Consider the following 23,408-nt stretch of genomic DNA (forward strand, 5'->3'; position numbering starts at 1 on the left):
TCCGACATCTTGTGAAGGTGTATGGATTCTATGTCCAGTATCTGGGTGTCGGAGTCCTCATTTTTGTTTCCTTTTATGTCATGGATCTTCTTGTTTTTTTTCCTCACTGGTATTATGTTTTCTTCATACCAGACTTGCACATCTTCGCCCAGTGGCTTGCTTTACCACAGTCTCTACATTCAAAACCGTATGTGGGGCATTTGTTTTGGTCTTTGAAAGGGTGTTGTCTGCCGCACCTCTTGCAGGTCTTGGGGGTTTGCAATTTTCTGATTGTGTTCTTTATACCATTAACCCTTCCTTCCCTTTGCTGTGGGTGGGTTTGCATAGATAGGGATTTCATTTGCATCTTTGTGACTTCGAAGGTTCTGGCTGTGTCTATAGCTTCGGCTAGTTTCAAGCTATCCTTCCCTGTAAGAGACTTTTGGACTTTGGGATGGGCACTCCCCCATATTAGTTGATCAACTAATCTTTCCTCTATATTCTTAAATCTGTACATTTGCAGCAACAATATTTAGTCTAGTGAAGACGTTATCAAATGTTTCCTCAGTGTCTTGCATTAAGCCTTGAAATTCATAGTGTTTAATTCGATGATGAGACCTGGATTCAAGGAGAGAAGCAAACTTTGCAAATATCTGCTCTGGATCATTTTTCTCCACCTCTGTAAGCTCCTAGTTATTAAATAAGTCAAGGGCTTGCTCCCCTGCCCAGAGAAGTATATAACTGACCTTCTCCTCTGCAGTTGCATTTTAAAAATTGCTTTTGAATGGTAAATTGTACTTCTGTTGAAACTTTTTAAACAATTCAACAATGTCTTCAGCCTCCCCGTCCATCACTGGGTGAACTGCTGTTGCTCCACCAATTTTTTTCTAGAATTGTTTTTTCTCTTCTTCCCCTTCATATTTCAGTGCCTTACAATCAATTGTATGGCTTTATTCCTGTTCTCTTATACCGCTGTCACCATGTTATGTCTCTTGAGTTACTTGGGAGCCTTCTTAAATAACTTAGAGATGCAAGATTCGAGGAGTCTTGGAGTGATGGAGTAGTGGCTGGTCAAGTATAACTAGCCCTCTCCAGAGAAAAGGAAAAAAAAAGTTTGGAAAAAACAGAGCTCAATAAACATAAAACACAGGAAAAGGAAGATAAAGTTACAAAAAAGAGCCAGGAGATGCACCCTGTGTTAGTACAGATTCTATCACCAATGTGTATATGTACATATGTACAGATGGTAGTGTAGAATGACTGTGATTGGCTGAGAGTGTAGCCACACCTACTGGCAGGTCTTAAAGGATTGCTCCTAGCCAGACTGGTCGACCTACTTGTGATATGCTCCAGTCTTTTAGTTAATAAAAGCCTTGGTTCTTTCGACGAGCATTACACACCCAAAAAAGAGAAAGCAAGAATAACAGAGAAAAGAGAAGAAAGAAAATCACCGGAGAAAAATGAAGGCGGCCTTACCTGCACATGGGAGCAGGGAGCCACCGTGGAGAGGAGCGACCGACCTCTGAAGCTGGCAAGTGCCCGGAGGAGCGGTGACCTCCCGACTGGCGGACTTCAAAAACGGCTGTCGGAGCCAAACAAAGAAGCGCAGTGCGCAAACAAAAGAAAAAGTGAATGCTGTCGGGAGGAGGGCCCAGCTGAGGAGCAGACAGCTGCAGAGCGACCAGCTGAGGGACACCCAGCACAGGGGCGCTCAGCTAGGGGAAGCCCACAGTCGAGAAGAGCAGAAAAGTGGTGAGAAAAGAAACGAGGGGCTGGAAGAGGTGAACAGCGATGGGGCGACCAATGGGTCAACCTGCAGCAGGAGGCCCAGAAGTGGGTCAGCCTGTGGCAGGAGGTCCGACAAAGACACAGAAGTGGCTCATCAGAAAGAGCTGAAGAGACACAGATACAGAGGAGAGAAGAAGGCGGCACAGGCCCAAATACAGACACACAAGAAGAGGTGGAAGAAGACAAAGATCTTCACAGGAAAGAAGAAGGTAAAGCAGATGGACAGAATAAATATGAAGAACAAATGAGGTCATTAAAAGAATGGCTATCATTAGAACAGTGCAATTAAAAGAAAAAATGAAAAGAACAGAAGATAAAATGGAAAGTTTAGAGTTGGTCATGACAGAAATAGAGAAAATGTGGAGGAATGAGAAACAGCTGTAGAAATGGAAATAAATTATTTAAGAGGAAAATTGGAAGAAAGAGACAAAAAAATTAAGGAGACACAAGATTTGTTATCCCAGAAAATTGACATGTGGGAAAACGACAGTAGGCAAAATAACATCAAAATAGTGGGCCTGAAAGAGGGAGAAGAAGGGACAGACGTGAAGGAATTTATAAAAGGATGGATCCCGAAGGTGTTGGGAGTGACAGACCTACATGAAGAAATATAAATATAAATGGCACATAGAGCACTAGTATCGAAGCTGCAACCACCCCAAAAGCCAAGATCCATCTTAATAAAACTTCTAAGATATATAACAAGAGAGAACATACTGGAACAGGCAAGGAATAAAGTTGGAGAAGACAATAAGCTGTTGGAATATAAGGGACAAAAAAATATTTTTTTACCTGGACATAAGTTTTGAATTTTTAAAGAAGAGGAAGGAGTTTAATACAGCGAAAACGATTTTATGGAAGAAAGGCTATAACTTTATGTTAAGACATCCAGCAGTACTCAAAGTATTTATTCCTGGGGAACAGAATTCTTGGATCCAAAGAAAGCCCAAGAATTTTCAGAACATTTGCAGGACAGGAGAAGAGATTAAGAGGAGTGACAAGGAAGAAGACTGACAAGAAAATATTCAAAAATAAGTATATAAAGTAGATTATATATATATATATATATATAGAGAGAGAGAGAGAGAGAGAGAGAGAGAGAGATTTAAAGATGAAAAAGAGAAGAGAAAGGAGGGAAAGAAGGGGGAAAAAAAGAGAGAGCTTTGTTATATGTACAGAAAAACAGTGTTCTCTGGGGGAGGATAACCATCACTGTGAAATCAGTTGATGCTTGAGAGTATTATCGCAAACCAAATAGAAAGGTGAGTTGTCCCTGGCAAGGGACAAGGGGCAACCCAAGGAGGGGGGGGGTTCATTTGGGGTTAAAGTGTTATTGGTTGTGGGTATTGTTGGGGTATTTTATGTTTTAAGCATGTTGTCATGTATTGAGATTAAAAAGGAAAACTAAAAATAATGGAAAAAAGGGGATCAAGGTGATGAGGAGGCCGATAAGAAGTGAAAACAAAGATATAAGATGGCCACGTTGAATTATATGACTATAAATATTAATGGAATACATAACCAAATTAAAAGGAAGAGGCTACTAACATTACTGAAAAAGGAAAAAATAGATATAGCATTTGTGCAGGAAACACATTTAAACGAGGTGGAACATAACAAATTGAAGAGAGACTGGATAGGACATGTAGCGGCAGCATCATATAATTCAAAAGCTAGAGGTGTAACTATATTAGTTAACAAAAATGTACCAATCAAGATAGAGGAGAAAATAGCAGACCCAGCAGAAAGGCATGTAATGATAAAGTGTCAGATATACTCAGAATTTTGGAATTTGCTCAATATATATGCACCTATTGATGAGGATCAAAAGTTTATGCAAGATATTTTTTTGAAGATTGCAGGTACCCAAGGAAACATTCTGATAGGAGGGGATTTTAACCTTAATTTGGATTCAGTGTTGAATGAAACTGGAAAGATAATTAACGAAAAGAATAAAGTAGCCAAATTTATGGTTAAATCAATGCAGGAAATGAAACTAATGGACATATGGAGGAGATAGCACCCAAAAGAGAAGTATTGAGAAGTATAAGAGAACAGAATTCATATTACTCGAAAAGGCACAAGACATACTCAAGGATTGTTATGTTTTTGTTGTCAGCTCATATTCAAGGGAGAGTCAGGAAAACTGAGTATAAAGCTTGACTACTTTCAGATCATTCACCCCTGCTATTGCTATTAGCAATAGAACTGGAGGACATCTCACCAAGAACATATAGATGGAGATTAAACTCCATGCTACTCAAAAGGCAGGAATTTAGAGAGTTTAATTGAACGCCAAATTAAAACATACTTTGAGATAAACACAGAATCTGTAAAAGATAAATTTATACTATGGGATGAAATGAAAGCCTTCATCAGAGGACAGATAATAAGTTATGTATCGAGATGTAAAAGGAATACAATCGAGAAATAGAACAGCTGGAAAGGGAGATGGCAATTATAGAAAATGAATTAGTGAAAAGGGAGGATATAAAAAAAAAGAGAGTTGGCAGACAAAAAAAATAAAATATGAAATATTACAAATGTACAAGGTGTAGAAGAACATAAGGAAAACAAAGTAAAAGTATTACGAATTGGGAGAAAAAACATAAAATATTGGCCTGGCAACTTAAAACAGAACATGCTAAAAGAACTGTATTGGCGTCAAGGAAAAAGGACAAACAAATCACATACAACCCAATAGAGATTCATGAAAACTTTAAGGAATTTTATAACAACTATACCAAACCGAGAATGAGGGGAAAAACAATTAAATAGACGTGTTTTTAGCTAAAATTGAATTGCCGAAATTGCAAGAGGATCAAAGCAAACTGATAAAACCGTTTGAAACAGAGGAAGTACAGGACATATTAAGAAAGCTGCTGAAGAATAAAAAACCAGGAGAGGATGGATTTCCAATAGAATTTTATAAAACATTGAAAGAGTTATTAATTACACCTCTCCTGGAAGTAATGAATCAGGTGGAAGAAACGCAAAACTTACCAGATTCATGTAAGACAGCAATAATCACAGTAATACCAACACCAGTATCATACAGACCAATATCCTTACTAAACGCAGATTATTAGATAATAATAAAATTATTAGCAAACAGATTGGCCGATCGTGTACCAAAAATAGTAAAACAAGATCAAACTGGATTTATTAAGAAAAGATGAACAGCAGACAATGTTTGTAAATTTATTAATTTAGTTCATGCAGCTCAAGGGAATAAAAACCAACTGTGGCGGTTGTTTTAGATGCAGAAAAAGCCTTTGATAGGGTAGAGTGGAACTACTTATTTAAAGTGTTACAGAAATTCAATCTGCCAGAAAAATATATTAACTGGATTAGGGCATTATATAATGGACCATTGGCAAAAGTAGTGGTAAATGGATATGTATCGAATCAGTTCAAACTAAGCAGATCAACTAGGCAGGGATGCCCATTGTCTCCCTCACTGTTTGCCTTAGCAATCGAACCATTGGCAGAGCTGATAAAAAAGGAAAATAAAATAAAAGGGATAAAAATAAAGGAGAACAAGTATAAAAACAGTCTATTCACAGACGACATCATAGTATACCTAACAGACCAGAGAAATCAATAAAAGAGTTATATAAGAAACTGAAAGAATATGGAGAAATATCTGGGTATAAGGTCAACACAAATAAAAGCGAAGTGATGCCAATGAGTAATGCGGACTATACAGAACTCAAAAAAAAAGAATTTCCATCGAAATGGCAATCACAAGGGATTCGATACCTTGGTATCAGGATAGACAATAACTTAAACCACTTGTACAAATTAAATTATCAGCCATTAATAAAGAAAATACTGGAAGACTTAGAAAATTGGAAAGAATTACCACTAACGTTGATAGGGAGGGTGAGTGCATTAAAATGAACGTATTCCTACGGATACAATATTTAAACCACTAACGTTGATAGGGAGGGTGAGTGCATTAAAATGAACGTATTCCCATGGATACAATATTTATTTCAAACGTTACCAATTGCCTTAACAGAGAAATTCTTTGCAGAACTAAGGAGAATAATAAGAAAGTTTTTATGGAAAGGGAGAAAATCGAGGGTAGTGCTAGATAAGTTATCAGAGAGGTATAATCAAGGTGGATTACAGTTACCAAACTTCAGAAATTATTACAGAGCTGCGCAATTAAGGTACTTATCAGATTTTTACCGGACAAGAGAAAAACTGGATTGGATTAAGATAGAACTAGATAAAATAGAAGAAAAGGTACAGGAACATATACTTTATAAATGGGATGAAAAGCTGGGGCAATATAACAACTCACCAGTACTGCATCATTTACTTAAAATATGGAAGAAGATACACATAGAAAGGAAAAATATAAATTACCAATACCAAAAATGCTATTGACTCAAAATACACTAATCCCTTTTACAATAGACAACATATTTTTTTTTAGAGAATGGGAGAGAGAAAAGGAATCAAGAGAATAGAAAATTGTTTTTTGGGAAATAATTTATTAACATTTGAACAGTTGAAGGATAAATATGGAATAATGTTTGTATACTATCAATTGAAAACTTATTTAAAGGACAAATTGGGAAGCAGATTGAGACTACCAGAAGGAAGCAGCTTTGAATATGTAATTACAGACACAATGATAATTAAAAGATTTATAACAAATATGTACATTAGCTGCAAGGCAAGGAAAATGATAAAACAAGATACAAACCTAAACAAAGATGGGAAAAGGATTTAAACATAAAGATAAAGAACGAAACATGGGAAAAGTTATTTTCTGGAACTATGAAGAACACAATAAACACAAGGCTACGTATGATATAATATAATTGGTTAGACAGGCCATATATCACCCCTCAGAAATAAAAAGAATGGGATCCAACAATATCGGATAGATGCTTTCGCTGTAAAAATGAAATTGGAACAACAATACACGAAATTTGGGCATCTGCAAAAGTGAATACTTCTTGGAAAGAACTAAATCAGATATTAAATAAAATCACAAAAAACAACATACCAAAAAATCCAGAAATGTTTCTTTTAAATAACATAAGAAGTAAAGAACTAGGTCTCAAATTGGATAGAGCACCAAAAAGATTCATTATGATAGCCTTAGCAGAGGCAAAAAAAGTATAATGTCAACTTGGAAAATGGAAGAGATCCTGAAAATACAACAATGGTACATGGGAATGGATAAGTGTATTCCATTGGAAAAAATTACATATAATTTAAAAGACAAAGTTATATTGTTTTAACAAATCTTGGAACCATACATGAAACATAACAGAAAAAGCTGGTCTCGGATCTCCACCTCCTAAAGTGATAAGAAGATAAACATGATCAGGTTTAATTTGTAAATGTAGATGACATGTCTTTCTTGTTTGTTTTTCTTTTGTGTAAAGATGTTTTTATATTGTATTTTATATGTTTAATATTTATTGGTTTTGGAGGAGGGTGGGAAGGGGGAGAGGGAGGGATGGGGAGAAGAGAGAAAATGTCACTGTGCATATTTAATGAGAAACATTTGTACATATTTTGGTTGATATGGTTCATAATGTGGTGGTACACCACCGGTCTACTGCAGGAGGCAACCTCTGTACCTGCAGGAGTGTAAGGGGACAGGACAATCAGTCAGCCTGAATGGATCAAGTCGGGTGTCAATCACCTTCCGGGATTATAAGCCTGTGCCGGCCTCCTGAGGCCTCACACTGAGTCGCTGCAGCCACAGCCAGCCTGTTGTCTTGGGTAGACTTATACCTCTCATTTTGTTCATTTTAGATTGGTCACAGTGTTTGAACTACCGAAAGAAAATAGACACACACCGAGAGCAGTTCAGTTTATACAAGTATTTATTACTAAATCTAAAGCTGAATTCGCACTACAACATGCAAGCCCTTCCCAATTATACTTATCAATGCCTGAACTGGTCCCAACTGCCAAAGCGAGGCGACGACTGCACACTTGTAGTAGGTTGACTGGGCACCGGTCCACCTCCCCGGACCGGGACGTTGGTTTGGAATCTTGAAGTTCTTCTTCCTGAGAGATGTTGCCACCTCTTGGAAAGTCTCAAACTTCAGCAGTGGGACCATGGCTTATATTACCCAAAAGTTGTTTACTTCAGATCTTATCTCTTTGAACAAATGATTTAATTATCTTCAAGGTCGCCTGACAGTCTGCGACCAACAAAAGACAACTGCATCTCTGGGCCTCATGGTGGAAGTTGGATAATGTCCACTGATTCATATGCATCCCTAGACCCCATATAGTGTAAATTTAGATAATGTCTTCTGATTCAACTGCATCCTGGGCCCCATGGTGGAATTTAGGTGTGTCTACTAATTCATATGCAACAAGCAGGTTCTCAGCCTTGCAGAAGCAAAGGCTGCAAAAGTAAGAAACGTGGTTTAAATCTTCCATTACATCTGTCTCTGTGGAGGATTTTGTGGATTAAAGCCTGTTGTTCAGTCTTTACCTTGTGTGTGTCTGATTCTGTCGAACAGCGCACCACAATTTAAACCACAAAATTTTCCCACAGTTGCCATGGAAAAATTCTTGTGCGCAGGGAGCCTCAAGGTCGACACACGCTTTGAGATCTGGCAGCACGCAGTTGAGGCAATCATCGAGGCACACGAGGGCGACATCCTGGACTCCGATCGGAAGAGGTTGGTCCCAATTCAGGATAAGATGTCTTTTTATAAGTTAAAGTGGACTCCGTTTGCTAATTATATGCATTTAAGTTTGATTTAAATATATGTTTAAGTGTGATATTTTAGTATTGACAATTTTTTTTTGTTGTTGTTGCTAGAATTTTTTTTAGGTTAAGTTTTATCTCTTTTTTTTTGTAAATGGGTATTTTTTTTTCCCATATATAATATTGTCAATTTTATTAATTCTTCACTCTTTATTTTGGGGGGGAGGGTTAGACTAATTTTAAGTTAGACTATTAATATTGTATTACAATTAACGGGGGGGGGGTTATTTTGTGTAGTTTTCTGATGTAATGTTGTAACCATACCTTTTTTAATTTTTTTTTCTATTTTTCTTTAAATGTAATTCTTTATTGTATTCATGTTATAAAATTTTAAATAAAGTCTTCAAAAAAAAAAGGAAGAGGTTGGTCCTACTCTGGTCAAAGCTGGGTTACCGAGCCTTCCAGGTAACCAAAGGCTGCACCACAGACAAGAGCGCAATGGAAATTCTTGAGAACGTATAAGCCCCCCCATGAATGTGGTCTGTGCAAGGTACCTCCTTAACACCTGAGCCAAGCAAGGGGGATGGCTGAGTCTTACCTGGGACACTTGCAAGAGTTGGCCCAACCGTGTCTGGCTGAACCCGGGGTAGGTGTAGAGGAGGTTGAGAGGCTGATCCGGGAGGCCTTCATCCGAGGGCTACGCTCAAGGGCCATCCGGCAGAAGCTGCTGGAGGTCAACATCTATGCCCTAACCAGGACTGTGGAAGTGGTCCAAACCCTGGAAGCAGCAGCCCTGATCGTCGAAGCCTTCAATTCCAGGTTTCTCCAGACTCCCTCATGACCCTCTCACACTACAGCTGCAGCCCCAGGCCGAACTGTGGAGGAGAACGTCACTACGGCAGTACTGTGGGTCCTGGTGCGGATCAGATCGACGATCACGCCAAAACTGCCCAGCTAGGAACCTGTATTGTTCCCGATGAGGCAAGAAAGGCCACTTTGCAAAAGTGTACCTCTCTAAACCTGCTGGCAGCTCAGCGGCCCTCTATGACCTCACTACCTCCTCCGCGAACCCCCCCCACATGCGCGTGCCAGATGGCGCCATTGTCCCCGACTTCGACCGCGCAACATCTGGCCCCCCCAGCAACCATCGCAGCGTGTGCCCCGAGCATCTGCACCAGCCCTCACTAAGAACTACAGTGATGTCACTTCCGGCTTCCTAAGGTTAAAAGTCCAGCCCACCACCTGCTCGATCGCCCTCGCCACCAACGATAAGACTGTTGGTACCCTTGGGCGCTGCTCAGTCGATATAATGGTGGAGGGGAGACTTACACAGGATTCAGGCTCCTGATCATGCCCAAACTCTGCGCACCATTCCTCCTGGGCCTGGATTTCCAGTGCCACTTGCAAAGTGTCACCCTTGCCTTCAGGGGGCCCCAATCTCCACTCTCATTGCACAGCACGCCAACCTACCAGCCCCAGCCAACCTGCGGCCTCTCCACACTGTGCATCACCCCACCGGCGCTCTTCCCACATCTTACGCTAGGCTGCAAGCCGATCGCCACCAGAAGTGGGCGCTATTGCGCTGCAGACAGGGACTTCATCAAGGCGGAGGTGTGGCAACTCCTGGCAGAAGGCGTTATAGAGCCCGTTAACAGCCCTTGGAGAGCCCAAGTCTTGGTGGTCAAAGGGGGAAGTAAGCCGAGGATGGTCGTGGATTACAGCCAGACCATTAATTGGTACACCCAGCTGGATGCGTACCCCCTGCCGAGGATCGCCGACATAGTCAATGAGATTGCCTGCTACCGGGTTTTTTCCACGATTGACCTGAAGTCGGCATATCACCAAATCCCTATCCACCCGAAGGACAAGCCCTGTACCGCCTTTGAGGCGGATGGGCACCTGTACCAGTTCTGCCAGGTTCCTTTTGGGGTCACGAACGGGGTCTCCATCTTTCAGCGGGAGATGGATCGCATGGTAGACCGGCACAAGCTGAAGGCGACGTTCCCATATCTGGATAACGTCACTATCTGCGGCTATCTGCGGCCGTGACCAGCAAGACCATGATGTTAACCTGGAAAAATTCCTCTAGATGGCCACAGAGCTGGACCTCACTTACAACAAGGAGAAGTGTGTGTTTAGCACCACCCGCCTCGCCATCCTGGGGTACATCACGGTCCATGGAGTCGTCGGCGCAGATCCGGAAAGGATGCGCTCATTAATGGAGTTAACCCTCCCCCCCATGCTAAAGGACCTCCGCAGGTGCCTGGGCCTTTTCTCTTATTACTCACAGTGGGTCCCTCGCTTCTCGGACAAGGTCCACCCACTGGCCCAAGCCACAACTTTTTCCCTCCCACCTGAGGCGCAGGCAACCTTCACCCGCATCAGGCAAGACATCGCGGACACCATGATACAGGCTGTGGATGAGGACTCCCCTTCCAGGTGGAGAGCGATGTCTCTGAGGTTGCCCTCGCTGCTACCCTCAACCAAGTGGGATGCCCTGTCGTCTTCTTTTCCAGGACCCTCCATGGCTCCAAGCTAGGGCACTCCGCCATTGAAAAAGAGGCCCAGCCGAATGTGGAAATTGTCTGCCACTGGCGCCACTACCTAGCCAGCAGGAGATTCATGATCCTCATGGACCAGCGTGCCATGGTGTTCATGTTTAACACTTCCCACAAGAGCAAGATAAAGAACGACAAGCTATAACCCTCAGGCGATGGGGTGGTCTGTAAGGCAGTCCTCCTGGCTCTCAGGTCAAAAGGGTGGGCCGTTGAATTCTGGCAGGAAGCCCTGCCTTAGGCGCTCCATACCATTTGGTCACTGCTTTGCATGGCTACCAACGAGACCCCTCACAAATGTCTGTTCTCATTCCCCAGGAGGTCGGCGACTGGAATGTCACTCCCAGCATGGCTCACGTTCCCGGGATCAGTGCTCCTGCGTAAGCATGTATGGACACACAAGGCTGAAGCCCAGGTGGAGCAGGTTTTCCTTCTTCATGCAAACCATAACTACGCTAATGTTAGGTTCGGCAGTGGCAGGGAGGACACCGTCTCAACCAGGGACCTGGCACCAGCAGGAGCACCCACCATACCACGCCACCCTCCAACCCAGAATGACGCTGGCCAGGCATACACCCCCGTCCCCATGCAGCTATGGGGACTCCTTGACCACCAGGGGCCCGCTTCAGCCTTAGGAGACGAACACGCCCCTCCACCCATCCAATACGGCCTGCATTCGTTGACCCCGGTCACCCCTCCGTGCGGCACCACACCAGCCATACACACCCCTGCCTTCAGCCCCCCCCCCACTTCCTCTCTGACCAGTGACCAAGAGCCAGTCCTACGACGGTCACAGAGACCCCAGCGGTTGTCGAATCGTCTCAACCTGTAAATTTTGTATGTACATAGTGGGTGCAATTCCTTGTTACTGCTCCCCCCCTCTGGAACAATTTTAAAGAAGGGGTGTATGTGGTGGTACACCACCTGCCTACTGCAGGGGCAACCTCTGTACCTGCAGGAGTGTAAGGGGACAGGACAACACCTGGCTGGCTGCCAATCAGAATGGAACAAGCCCCACCCGGTCGGGTGTCAATCACCCTCCGGGATATAAGCCTGTGCCAGAGGCGGTCCAACCACAGCCAGCCTGGCTCTGTGGATTAAAGCCTGTTGTTCAGTCTTTACCTTGTGTTTTTCTGATTGTCTAACAGCGCACCACACGTCGTGCAATAAATTAAAAATTACAAAAAAAAAGAAGTAAGATTCAAATAACAAAAGAGACTTTACATACTGATACCTTACACCATCTCAGGAAACCACACACATCCATATGCCCCCAGAGTGGAGCACTACAGTGAGAGGGTGTATTCCTCCGCTGATAAAAAATAGTTCACATTATCCTGACCATATAACACCTTCCAATTAATTCTAATGAACCTACATCGCCCTTGCATTTTAAAAGGTGGGAGGAAACCAGGGCACCATTAAGAAACCCACGCAGACGTGGCGAGAACATACAAACTCCTTGCAGACGTCACCAGGTCGCTGACTGCTCTGCTAATCATTCCATCCTAATTGGAGTTTTTAAACAAAGACCTCGCGCTTGGCGTCTTATACCTTGACGAAGGGACCAGGCCCGAAATGTTTGTAATCCTTGACCTCCAATGGATGTTGCATGACCTGCTGAGTTTCTCCAGCACAGTTGTGTACTGCACTCGACTGACCCCAGCATCTGACAACCTGCAAGGCTTCACCTCTAAGAATCTTCGAGCATTATCGTTGTTGGGGTAACTGCAAGAGATTGACGGGTGTTTTTAACTGCATGAATGATCTGTTTTTATATATTTGTTGATAATGGGTTTATTGTCCGGATACACCGTCCCATGTTCTTCCTGTCCTTGGGAGCGAGCTGGAGGGATGTGCAAGCGCAGGAAGCCGCTGCGCCGCCGCGACCAGAGCCCGACACCTCCCGGCTGCAGCCGCACGCCCCGCCCACTCTCTGCGGCGCGGCAACGGGCCTGACCCTTGACCCGCCCCTGTGACGAGCTGCAGGAAACCCCGACGGAAGTAGGCGCCATCTTGGAAGTTGCCGGGAGGGTGGTTCTCCAGAAGTGGGGATATTTTTTTCTTTTTTCATTTCAAGTGAGTGAGGTTAGGGCCAGGTTTATTTGCGGACGCTTGTGGACGACGGTGAGCTGTGGCGGAGGGGTGTAAGGGGGCGGGGCGCGGAGGGAAGGGAGGGAGGGAGGGTGAGAGGCCGCGGCCCTGACCCAGACCCAGCTTCTCGCCCCTCGGCCGCCGGCGCTCTCTGTTTTGACTCTCCATCCGGACGTGCACCGGGACGGGTGGGGTTGCCTGTTTGCTTGCCGGGCCCGCAAGGTCCGCTCCGGCCTGCTTGCTGTGCGGTTGAGTGAGGCCGCTCCCCTTGCAGCTTGCTGGCCTTTTAACTCCAGTCTCTATTCGTGAGTAAAGGGCGTTGGTGGTGACTTGTGGCCCCACTTCTTTCTCCCAACCTCCACCCCCGACATGTAACCTACGGGCATCAGAAAATCTGGGTGTGGGGTTTTTTTTGCCAGACTCTAAATAGCTGACGTTGGAAAACTGATGCCAGGTTGGGTGGGGAAGTGAATTCTGTTGAAGAAGCCTGCATTGCATGAATTATGAGCCATACTGACCGATTGTTACATGGAGAGCAGCTTTAATTGTGTTTGATTAAGCTGTCAACACCTGTGGTGTATTTTTCTATAGTATGTGTGGAATATTGTAGCCTGATGATGCTGAAACTTCAAAATCTCTTGGAGTTCAAGGGTTTCATGCAGCAGATCCTCATGACATTCCTCTGCAGTGTATATATTGGGAGGAACTGTCTAACAATAGATTGATTTTTGAACTTGAATGTTATGACACAATGAAATCGCTACTTTGTTTTGCTGGACCTAATTGTTACTCTTTATATGCATGCACATTCCTGATATTTTCCTTCTAACCTTTTCATTCTTTTCTGAATGGCACAGATATCCAGTCAAATGGAAGCTTATTTTGAATTAATTTCTATTGACATTGTTTTTTTTAAATTTTGGAGCAGAAATCAGTTGTGACTAACATTAATAACTTTCTCGTACACAATTAAATAAGGTTTAATTTTAATATTTTTAAATCTGGGTAATGGGCTAGTCTAGTGAAAAAATTAAACTATTTGTCAGATAACAAACTGTCAGATGTAGGGTAAAGTTCCTTCATCTTTCATTTTGAGATATCACCAGTTTGATTTTTTTTTGTCATGCAGGCAAAATTAAAGCCATGCCATCTCAAATTGCTAATCTGTGACATATTAATGCAGTTATGTGCTATGTAGGATTATTTACAAATAAACTGGGTTGAGATTGCTCAAACTGACTTATCATTGGATTCTTGCAGCCTGTAGAGAGAAGACTTGCATCCCATGACTCTGATCCAGATTTGAACAGAAGTTCAGGGTGAAAGTTTTTAACCACTACACTAAACCTGAAAGGTATTCTTGAATCCAAGTTCCCACTGTAGTGTTTAGTTCCATGTCTATGTAATTGAGTCTCTTAACACAGTAAGCTTCCAAGGAAGGGATCATTCTGATCACACATCTAATACAGAGAAGAGGTCAATTGAAGAACTTTCACAACTGATTAGAAAATTGCAGGGGAGAATCGGTGGTTATGATGGCCGATCTCCCAGGACGAGGCTATCCCATTGCACTTCAGGTGTGCTGACGCCTGCGATGTCCCTAAGTGCAGGATACTCGACTGCAAAATTTGTGGTAGTGGGGCACTGCGTTTGTGCTCTCCCATGAAACAAAAAAGAGAAAATGTCTAATGTAGTGCATTCCTGGCAGTTTAGAAAAAATCTAGCATCTTATAAATTTATGTAGGATTTTAAAATATTTTGAGAGTTCTGTAATGAATGCTACTTGGGGCGAAAAAAACTTTCATAGTTTAGTTTTTTTTTTCTGGAGCAAATCTTCCCAATTGTATTTTTTTAAGTGAAAAAAGTTAACATTTGAGATGAGTTCCTGAGAGTTCAAAATCCAAGATGGTACTGTAAAATGTTGGGTGTTTAGTTCTATTTTAGTAAGAAGAAATTGCACTGATAATGCTAATGTAGAATTGAAAAAAGATCCTGTAGTTTTATCGCATTTGTCATGAGTGTGGAGCATCACTAATTTCACTTTATCCTAACAGTTGAACTTGAAATAAAAGGGCATTTGGAAACTTTCAAGTTGTTGGTAGTAATTGCTTCTTTGCAGCTAATTACCAATTAATATTATTGTATTTGACTTCCTATCAGGAATTTGAAGGACTTCCATTTTATAACTTTTTATTGTTATTTAATTGTGCATTTTAATGCTGGTAGCTGCTGTTCCCCAATGTGGTTTCTGATCTTAAATGATGCATAACAGTGCTGTGGTCACAATTCCTGAAATTCCAAAGTGTTTGGCAAAACCAACTATATAGATAGGATAGAGTGTTAATTTTTACAATTATGTGAACTTTTTAGTTAATTAATGTTTTGATTTGATTAATTGATCTGGCACGCCGTCGCCTCCTGGGTGATGAGCAGCACGGACTGGCTTCTTGACTATTGGTGTTTTGTGAAGATAGTTGTTGCCTTGTTGTATATTTGAGATATTCATAGTTTGGCTACATTGGCACAAATTGGGGAGTATTCTATCAATGACATTAAAATGTTAAATAATGCTCTTGCTTTGTACTGGTGTGAAATCCTTTTGTATAAAGATCAAAGATCTTCCGGCATCATAATTAGTGACCAAAAATGTTCTGTTTGGTACTAATATTGTGAGATAGCCTGAGGCTCTGTAGGTGCAATAAAGAACAAGTTTTGATTTGATGGCTCATTTCCTCATTTGTGGAAAAAAATATTAATCTGCTACTGAACAGTTTGTAACTCTCGTTACACTTTGACACACTTTATATCTTTATTGGATAATGATGTTTCCACTTCATTCTTTCCCTCTGAGGGAAATGTGAGCAGGTGTATGCTCCATCAGCAGGGACAATTGTCCTTTAGTTTTGGGATAATTTGTGGTAAGATAACTACATTATTAAGAGCAGCCCTAACATTGAAATAAGCTCCATTGTATTTGTAATTGTACTTGAGTTCTTTCCTGTGCTTTTGGGAGACATGTTACATAAGGCACTTGTTTTCAATCTTCCTGAGAAAAATTAGGAGTATGAATACTGTTTGGCATACAGCATTGATGTGAAATGTTTTTAACTGAAGTAATACTTTTGGTTACAGTGCCCATGGTTACATAACATGTGGGATAATTGCTGACTTGGTGAGAACAAAGCAGTTTAAAGGCACTTGGAATATTTAAGATGCTATAAACAAAGTCGGGTGATTAAAGCAGCTTCCATCAGTAAACAGCAAGTAATAATTTTTTCTGGATTTACATGCTTAGTGGTACTCTCTTACCAGAGGAATTTTGATTATGGCTCTTATGAAGTGCTTTCAGAAAGGAACTTTGTGAAACCTGAACAAATTTGTTCAGTGCAGCCTCTGTGGATGAAGACAATTTTTGGTTGTGATTTTGGCTTCATTCAGATATATGAAACCTGCCTTTACCCTCACCATTTTGAGCTAGCTCAGATTGTCTTTGTGAAATAAGTATTGAGGCATTGCTATAAAGAGTTCTGCTCCGGCAATGTGCCTAGGTTGCTCATGCTGAATGGGGTAATCTTAAATATTGTCCTAAAACTATTTCATTGTGGCTGCTCCATTAATCTATCCATATGAAGGCAAATAAATGCATCTAGTATGAAACAAATTGTAAAGGTGGTGTTCAATACCACTGCAATAAACAACTTTTTAGTGAGGTATTTGGCAACAGCCACAGACAAGGAATTGGTGTGACATCATTTGTAACAACCAGGTGACATGGTATTGTGGAAACATTTTTCCAGTTGAACAAGGCCCGTAATGATCCTTGAGGAAATTAGTTGAAATCTTCTGAATTAAAAAAAAATCTCCAGTCATTCCAGCATAGGGAGCTGTAGTTGGTCTTGTAAAATTGGGAAGATAAATTTTAGATAAATCATGAAAGTTTTTACAGATGCTTGAAGTGTATGTAAATTATGGAAGTTCTTTAATCTGTATTTTTAAAGTATTTAGTCGATTATTATTTTGTCCTGGTCTATTCAAAGCCTCAAATTTATGGACCATGAATGAGTATAGATGAAAATTCCATACTAAAATGTGATTGGCTCATTAGAGCATTCTAAATTTTGGAATTTGATTTTTAAAATATTCCTTTCCCTGAGTTATTCTAACTTGTAGGTGCAATAAAACTTTATGTCCACTAAAGTGTACTTTTTTTCTGTATTAAGTTATTCTCTAATTTAAATTTCCATCTTGTATTCTGAGACAAAACTGTACACTAGAGCCAAGATATCTTTGAATGTATTGCTCCATTGAATGGAATAAATATTTCCACTGACATTTGTGATAGTTGTTTGAACATTGAATTTCCATGTATCCTTTACTGCTTCATGAGAGCCCAGCTTTTTGAGGAGATGTAATATATTTAACTGGAATTATTTTCTGTATGGGTAGTTTAAATCGAAAAACTCTGTTTCCAGCAGTACTTCAGCAAGCATTGTGGTTTTCAGTCTTCTCCAGTGGAATTGAGGAAAATAACTCAAATGAATTTGAGGAATACATGTAGTGACATTGTTTTGACTGGACATTATCTGAATAGATATTGGAGATTATCTTTTTAACTTAATTTGAGTTTTTCCCTATCAGGTGAAGATTTAGATGCATTTCTATTTTGAAATAACTTTCTCAGTTATCCAAATTGAGCATTAGAAAAGGCGTTTAACATGGAAGTAATCCAAGGTGATGTGATCTGTGGTGACCTGGAATTTTCTTTTGGTAGGGTTATGAAGTTTCTTTAAGCTATCCTTGTGTGGTGGAAAATCTCCAGCCTCATAAAATTCCTAGACTCCATTCCTTAAGAAAGTTGATCCTAATTTGATACATTGGAAGTGTCTTAATTCTAATTTGGTGCATTGACAGTTGCACTTGCGGTAAATGCAACATAAAAATCTCATAAGGGAATGCTCTCAAATCGAAGCCAAGGTCCTGCTGGATTAATGCGTCTGATGGGCAAAGCTGATATGAAGATTGGGCATCTGAAAAAGTTTCTGTTGAAATCCTAAGCTCAGAGTGATGATGGCATGTTGCCCAAGGTCAACTTGAAAGGCAATGCTTATTTGTGCAGAGGTAAACACAAAATTTACAGAAGTCCAAAAATCTGGACTGGTCGGGGATTGGCTTGTCCAGATTTTCTAGATTCTTGGGAAGTACTTTTAAAATTCAAATTTAAGGAGGAATAAAGAGATGAACAGGTATATTTTGATTATTTAAATAGCAACTGCAGCATGCTTCATTTATCATTTTAATATTTAACACTTGAGTAACTGAACAATGCTTGTGCTATTGCAAATTTGGTGGAATAAAATTATTAAATTGGATAAATACAATATAAAACTAGTATTTGTGCTGGTGACAATGTGGGATATTTGAATGGGTGATCTTTGAATTAAAACCATAAAGTTTGCATGAACTCACATTAGCTCCAGTTTTGGTCACCAAAGAATAGTTTAAATTGTATGAGGCAACATTCAATAATTTAACGTGAGTTTATAATAAAGCTGCAGTCAAGTCCAAGCAGACTGCTTTAGTCAAATTGCTTTAATCAGTAGTTCGAATCATTCTGACCCTTGAAGTAAGAGTCGCTGAAAGAAATGAAAAGCAATGTTGATAAATGTCATTTTTATTTCAGTTCTAGAATCACATTTTCTCCTCCAAAGTTGGTTGTGTTGGGTCGATTGAATTGAATGTCTGAGAGTCACTAAAGCAATGGTTCTCAACCTCTTTCTTTCCCCTCACATACCACTTTAAGTATTCCCTATGCCACAGGTCAGGGATGGTTAGTCAGGGATGGCTTAAGGTGGTATGTGGGTGGAAAGAAAAAGTTTGAAAACCACTGTTTTAATCAAATCTAATTGACTTGTTTTGTGCCTGGTTTGATAACACCAAAGGAAACGGGCCAATGACAATTTTTCTCAAGCAAAATATTTCAATAACAATTGGGTGATTCTCAACCTTCCCTTCCCACTCGCATACCACCTTAAGCAATCCCCTACTAATCACAGAGCATTTATGACATAGGGATTACTTAAAATGGTATGTGAGTGGAAAGAAATAGGTTGAGATCCACTGCACTAAAGTATCTCTTTATAAAATGAAAGAAACTGCTGATTGTTGAAACCTAAACTTTATAAATGAATAATGCTGGAAATCAGGTAGCATCTGTGATAAGAAACTGTTAATGTTTTAGTTCAAAGCCCATCCATAAGGAAAACAAATTGGTTTTAAATCACATGAGGTGGGGAAGGGATGGCTTGGAGAGCTCATTAGTGAATTTGTAATTCACATTGTACAATGTGTATACACAAATTATTGCTGAAGCTGAACACTTGTAAAGAAAATCTATAATAGTAAAATATTCACATAATCCTAGTGCAGAAAAAAAGTGACTTGCAATATTATGTTGATGGAGCAGTCTGTGATTAGCGTACCAAGGAAAGTTCAGGAGTCTGATAGCTGTTGGAAAGAAACTGTTCCTGAACTTGAGGTGCTGGTTTTCATCTTTCTGTACCTTCTGTCCATCATTGCCATTTGACCTCTGACAAGTCAAATATTCTGCATCCTTTCTAACCATGCTATCTGTTGGTTAAACAACATTTGTACAATTGAATTGTACTAGAAACAGGAGTAGAAATAAATGTGTAGTATATTCTTGAAATTATTTGGCTTCACAATACCAATGCTTCAATGGTGATTTAATTATTTCAGTGATTTTTTTTGTTTGGAACTGGTCCACTTTTTAAAGATGAAGGTGTGATACTGCTGCATTTTGTTCTTTAAAAAAAATCCTGTCCTTTATTGGGTGAGGTACAAAATTTGCCTGGTGGAGAAGGATGATATCATGCCAGGTGAAGGAAGAGAGTCTTAGGAAGATATACATGTAAAATTGGTTTGGCCTCATGAGAATGTAGTTCTAAGAATCCATTGCTAGCTCCAAAATTAAACTTTTAAGACATTGAGATTTGTGGATGGCCCAGTGTATCCTTATCTCACTTCACTCCAGAACCCATTGTATATAAATCAATTTTTTTTTCCATTCTGTTTAATTTCTGATCTGATGCAGAAAGTTTGTGGTTCTTTCTGATAATAAGTTGTCGCACCTTCCATCTTTTAAGTAAAAGGCAGGAGGACCAAGTAATTTCAGCTTTCATAAATAATAAAACCAGAAAATATAGTAATCCCTCAACAGGTTAGGTTGTATCTGTGGAAACAGTAAATATTTTGGGTCTGAGACCCTGTGGCAGATCTGATGCAGCCTTATCTTCGTATTTCCTGTGTTTTCAGATTTTATTTATTGCAAGTTTTGTTTCCATGAGATATAGGAGCAGAAATAGGCTAATCAGCCCATTGAGTCTACGCCACCATTCATTCATGAGCTGATCCATTTTCCCCACTCAGCCCCACTGTTCAGCCTTCTCCCCATCACCTTTGATACCCTGGCTAATTAAAAATAGCTATCATTCTCTTCAATGCACCCAAAGACTTGGACTCCACAACCACCTATGATAACAAATTCACTACCCTCTATCTAAATAAATTTCTCCTCATTTCTGTTATGTGGACACCCTTCAATCCTGAAGTTGTGCTCTTTTGTTCTTGACTCTCTCACCATGGAAAACAACCTTTCTGTATCTACTCTGTCCATACCTTTCAATATTCAAAATGTTTCCGTGAGATTCTCCCAAATTCCAATGAGTACAGGCCGAGGGCCGTCATTCAAACGTTCCACATGTGGTACCCTTTCATTCCTGGAATCTTCCTTGTGAATCTCCTCTGAACCTGCTCTAATGTCATTCATTCTTTCATAAGAGTGCAGAACTGCTCACATACTCCAGGTGAGGTCTCACCAGTGCCTTATAAAACCTTAACATCACTGCTCATGCATTCTATTTCATTGAAATGAATGATATGTAATGCTTTTGCCTTCTTCCCCAACCTGCAAATTTACCTTCAGCCTACCCTGTATGAGGACTCCCAGGTCCCTTTGCATGTGGACTTTTCAATTTTCTCCCATTTAGAAAGTAGCCTGCCTGTTTATTTCTTCTGACAAAGAACATAACCGTACATGTTGCGACATTGTATTTCTGCTCATTCTGCTAATCTGTGTATGTCCTCCTGCAGCCTACCTGTTTCTCAATGCTATCTGCTCCTCCACCTACCTTTGTATTATCTGCAAATGTGGCCACGAAACCATTTATTTTGTCATTTAAGTAATTGACATGCAATATAAAAAGAAGCGGCCCCAACACCTTCCCCTGCGGAACACCACTAGTAACTGGTAGCCAACCAGAATATGATCTCTGTATTCCAATTCTGTTTCCTGCCAATCAGCCAATGGTCTATCCACGGTAGCATGTTCCCTGTTCTACCATGGGCTCTCATCTTGTTAGAGGCCTTCTGAAAATCCAAGTATACAATATCCACTGTATCTCCTTAATCAAGCCTGCTTGTCTCCTTAAAGAATTCCAGTTGATTTCTTTTGTGAGTAGTGTACTACCTGATGTGTTACCAATAGGTTGTCCAGCCTGGATAGCATGCAAAACAAGTTTTTCTACCATTTTGGGAAATATGTCAAAAAAACAATTCAATTCAAAAGAAAATTGCACCTTGAAGAGATGGAAGAGACTTGTTTGAAGTAGCTTACTGCTTGAGGTGGGTGGGTGGGGTGGGGAGGGGAGGGGTGGTTGTAGTGCACTTTGATTACAATCAGACATTCCGAAGTATGATGCTGTGCATGAGAAGTGTATATGACTATTAGTTTTTTGTATACTCACAACAATTTAAATGTTTATTCAACTGTAGATTCAACCTTTTTTTTACTTCCCCTTAGAGCCAGGATGGCCACTGCTCCATACAACTATTCCTACATCTTCAAATATATTATAATTGGTGAGTACAATTTGTTTTGAATTTTAAATTCAATATCTAAAGATAGGATACAATGCAATTTTATAGCATGTATGAGGTAACTTATTTATAAAGCTAGAAAAGAATAACTTTTTAAATATAGTATGTTTCTGATAATCTAAGAAGCACTTAATACAAATTTTGGCGGCAAAATGACATCACAAGTTGAAAAACAATTTTCACCCCACGTGCTTGTGGGGCTCTGACGCACTAATAACATCAGTTTGGTAACATAGGTGAGCGACTGGAGGAAGTCGGTGGTTCAGGCAATGCATGGGGAGATTGTTCTCATTTCACATAGCTCCCTCCCCTCTCTCTTTCCATTTCTTTTTTTTACCCTCCACTGTACTTGGTTCTCTGCTGACCCCAGAGTTGGTGCCAGAACAAATCTAATCGGCGGGGGGGGGGGCAATTTTTTGGCTGCAGACCAGGTCAGGGGGCGGTGGCAGTGTTGGACCAGGGAGAGGGGTGGAGTTGGAGTGGGGACCTCAGGCTCCGGGGCAGGTTTGGCGATGGCAGTGGGGAGGTGTCTGGGATCGGTGATGGCCTGTACAAGTATTTTGCTGATGCTACTGGTTAGCTTAAAGCAATGCCTCAGTTATCAGAAAAATGCAGTTAACTGATACACATCCAGTCCGGAGCACTTTGGATAATTGGAAACCAACTGTAATAATATGTAATTGAACTAAAATCATTTGGCAGCTTTTAAACTTCCCGCCCTCTTCCAACTCCTTTCCCAATATTGTCTCTTGCAATACACCATGCTTCTTTTTAATAATTATGTTATTTTTTCCAATTGAATACATTTATTCATTTCCAAATACCATTGCTGTATTCTCAGGCTCTCTTCCATTTTCCAAATTGACATTATACACTTTTTTGCTACTGCTAAGGCTATCATAATGAATCTTTTTTGCGCTTTATCCAATTTGAGGCCTAATTCATTACTTCTTATGTTACTTAAAAGAAAGATCTCTGGGTTTTTTTGGTATGTTATTTTTTGTGATTTTTTATTTAATATCTGATTTAGATCTTCCCAAAACGTGCTCACTTTTGTACATGCCCAAATTGTACGTATTGTTGTTCCCATTTCCTTCTTACAGCAAAAACATCTATCTGATAATGTTGGATCCCATTCTTTTAATTTTTGAGGAGTGATAGATAACTTGTTTAACCAATTATACTGTATCATGTGTAACCTTGTGTTTATTGTTAACTAATATGGCTACACCTCTAGCTTTTGAATTATATGATGCTGCGCTACGTATCCTACCCAGTCTCTTTAATTTGTTATGTTCCACTTCAGTTAGATGTGTTTCCTGCACAAATGCTATATC

The 23,408-nt window shown here is 40.5% G+C and overlaps 1 protein-coding gene and 1 non-coding gene across 9 annotated transcripts in view; both read left to right on the top strand.

The window, feature by feature from the left end:
* The first annotated feature begins 12,990 nt into the window (after positions 1–12,990).
* The window catches only part of LOC138737033 (ras-related protein Rab-14), a 30,939-nt gene continuing 20,521 nt past the window's right edge, over positions 12,991–23,408 (top strand). Inside the window, exons 1-4 of one of the 8 annotated variants that reach the window (XM_069887455.1) lie at positions 12,991–13,149; positions 14,377–14,470; positions 16,249–16,380; positions 21,995–22,053. In XM_069887455.1, the coding sequence (XP_069743556.1) occupies positions 22,002–22,053 (52 nt within the window). In that variant the 5' untranslated portion in view covers positions 12,991–13,149; positions 14,377–14,470; positions 16,249–16,380; positions 21,995–22,001. Of the gene's footprint in view, positions 13,150–14,376; positions 14,471–16,248; positions 16,381–21,994; positions 22,054–23,408 lie in introns of those variants that run through there. The other 7 variants (XM_069887478.1, XM_069887445.1, XM_069887470.1 and 4 more) reach the window with 7 other exon arrangements.
* Positions 14,623–14,781, top strand: LOC138752044 (U1 spliceosomal RNA). Its single transcript, XR_011350336.1, has one exon. It is a non-coding gene; the product is annotated as a U1 spliceosomal RNA (small nuclear RNA).

Source organism: Narcine bancroftii, chromosome 1 (genome assembly GCF_036971445.1).
Source record: "Narcine bancroftii isolate sNarBan1 chromosome 1, sNarBan1.hap1, whole genome shotgun sequence".
Lineage (NCBI taxonomy): Eukaryota > Metazoa > Chordata > Chondrichthyes > Torpediniformes > Narcinidae > Narcine > Narcine bancroftii.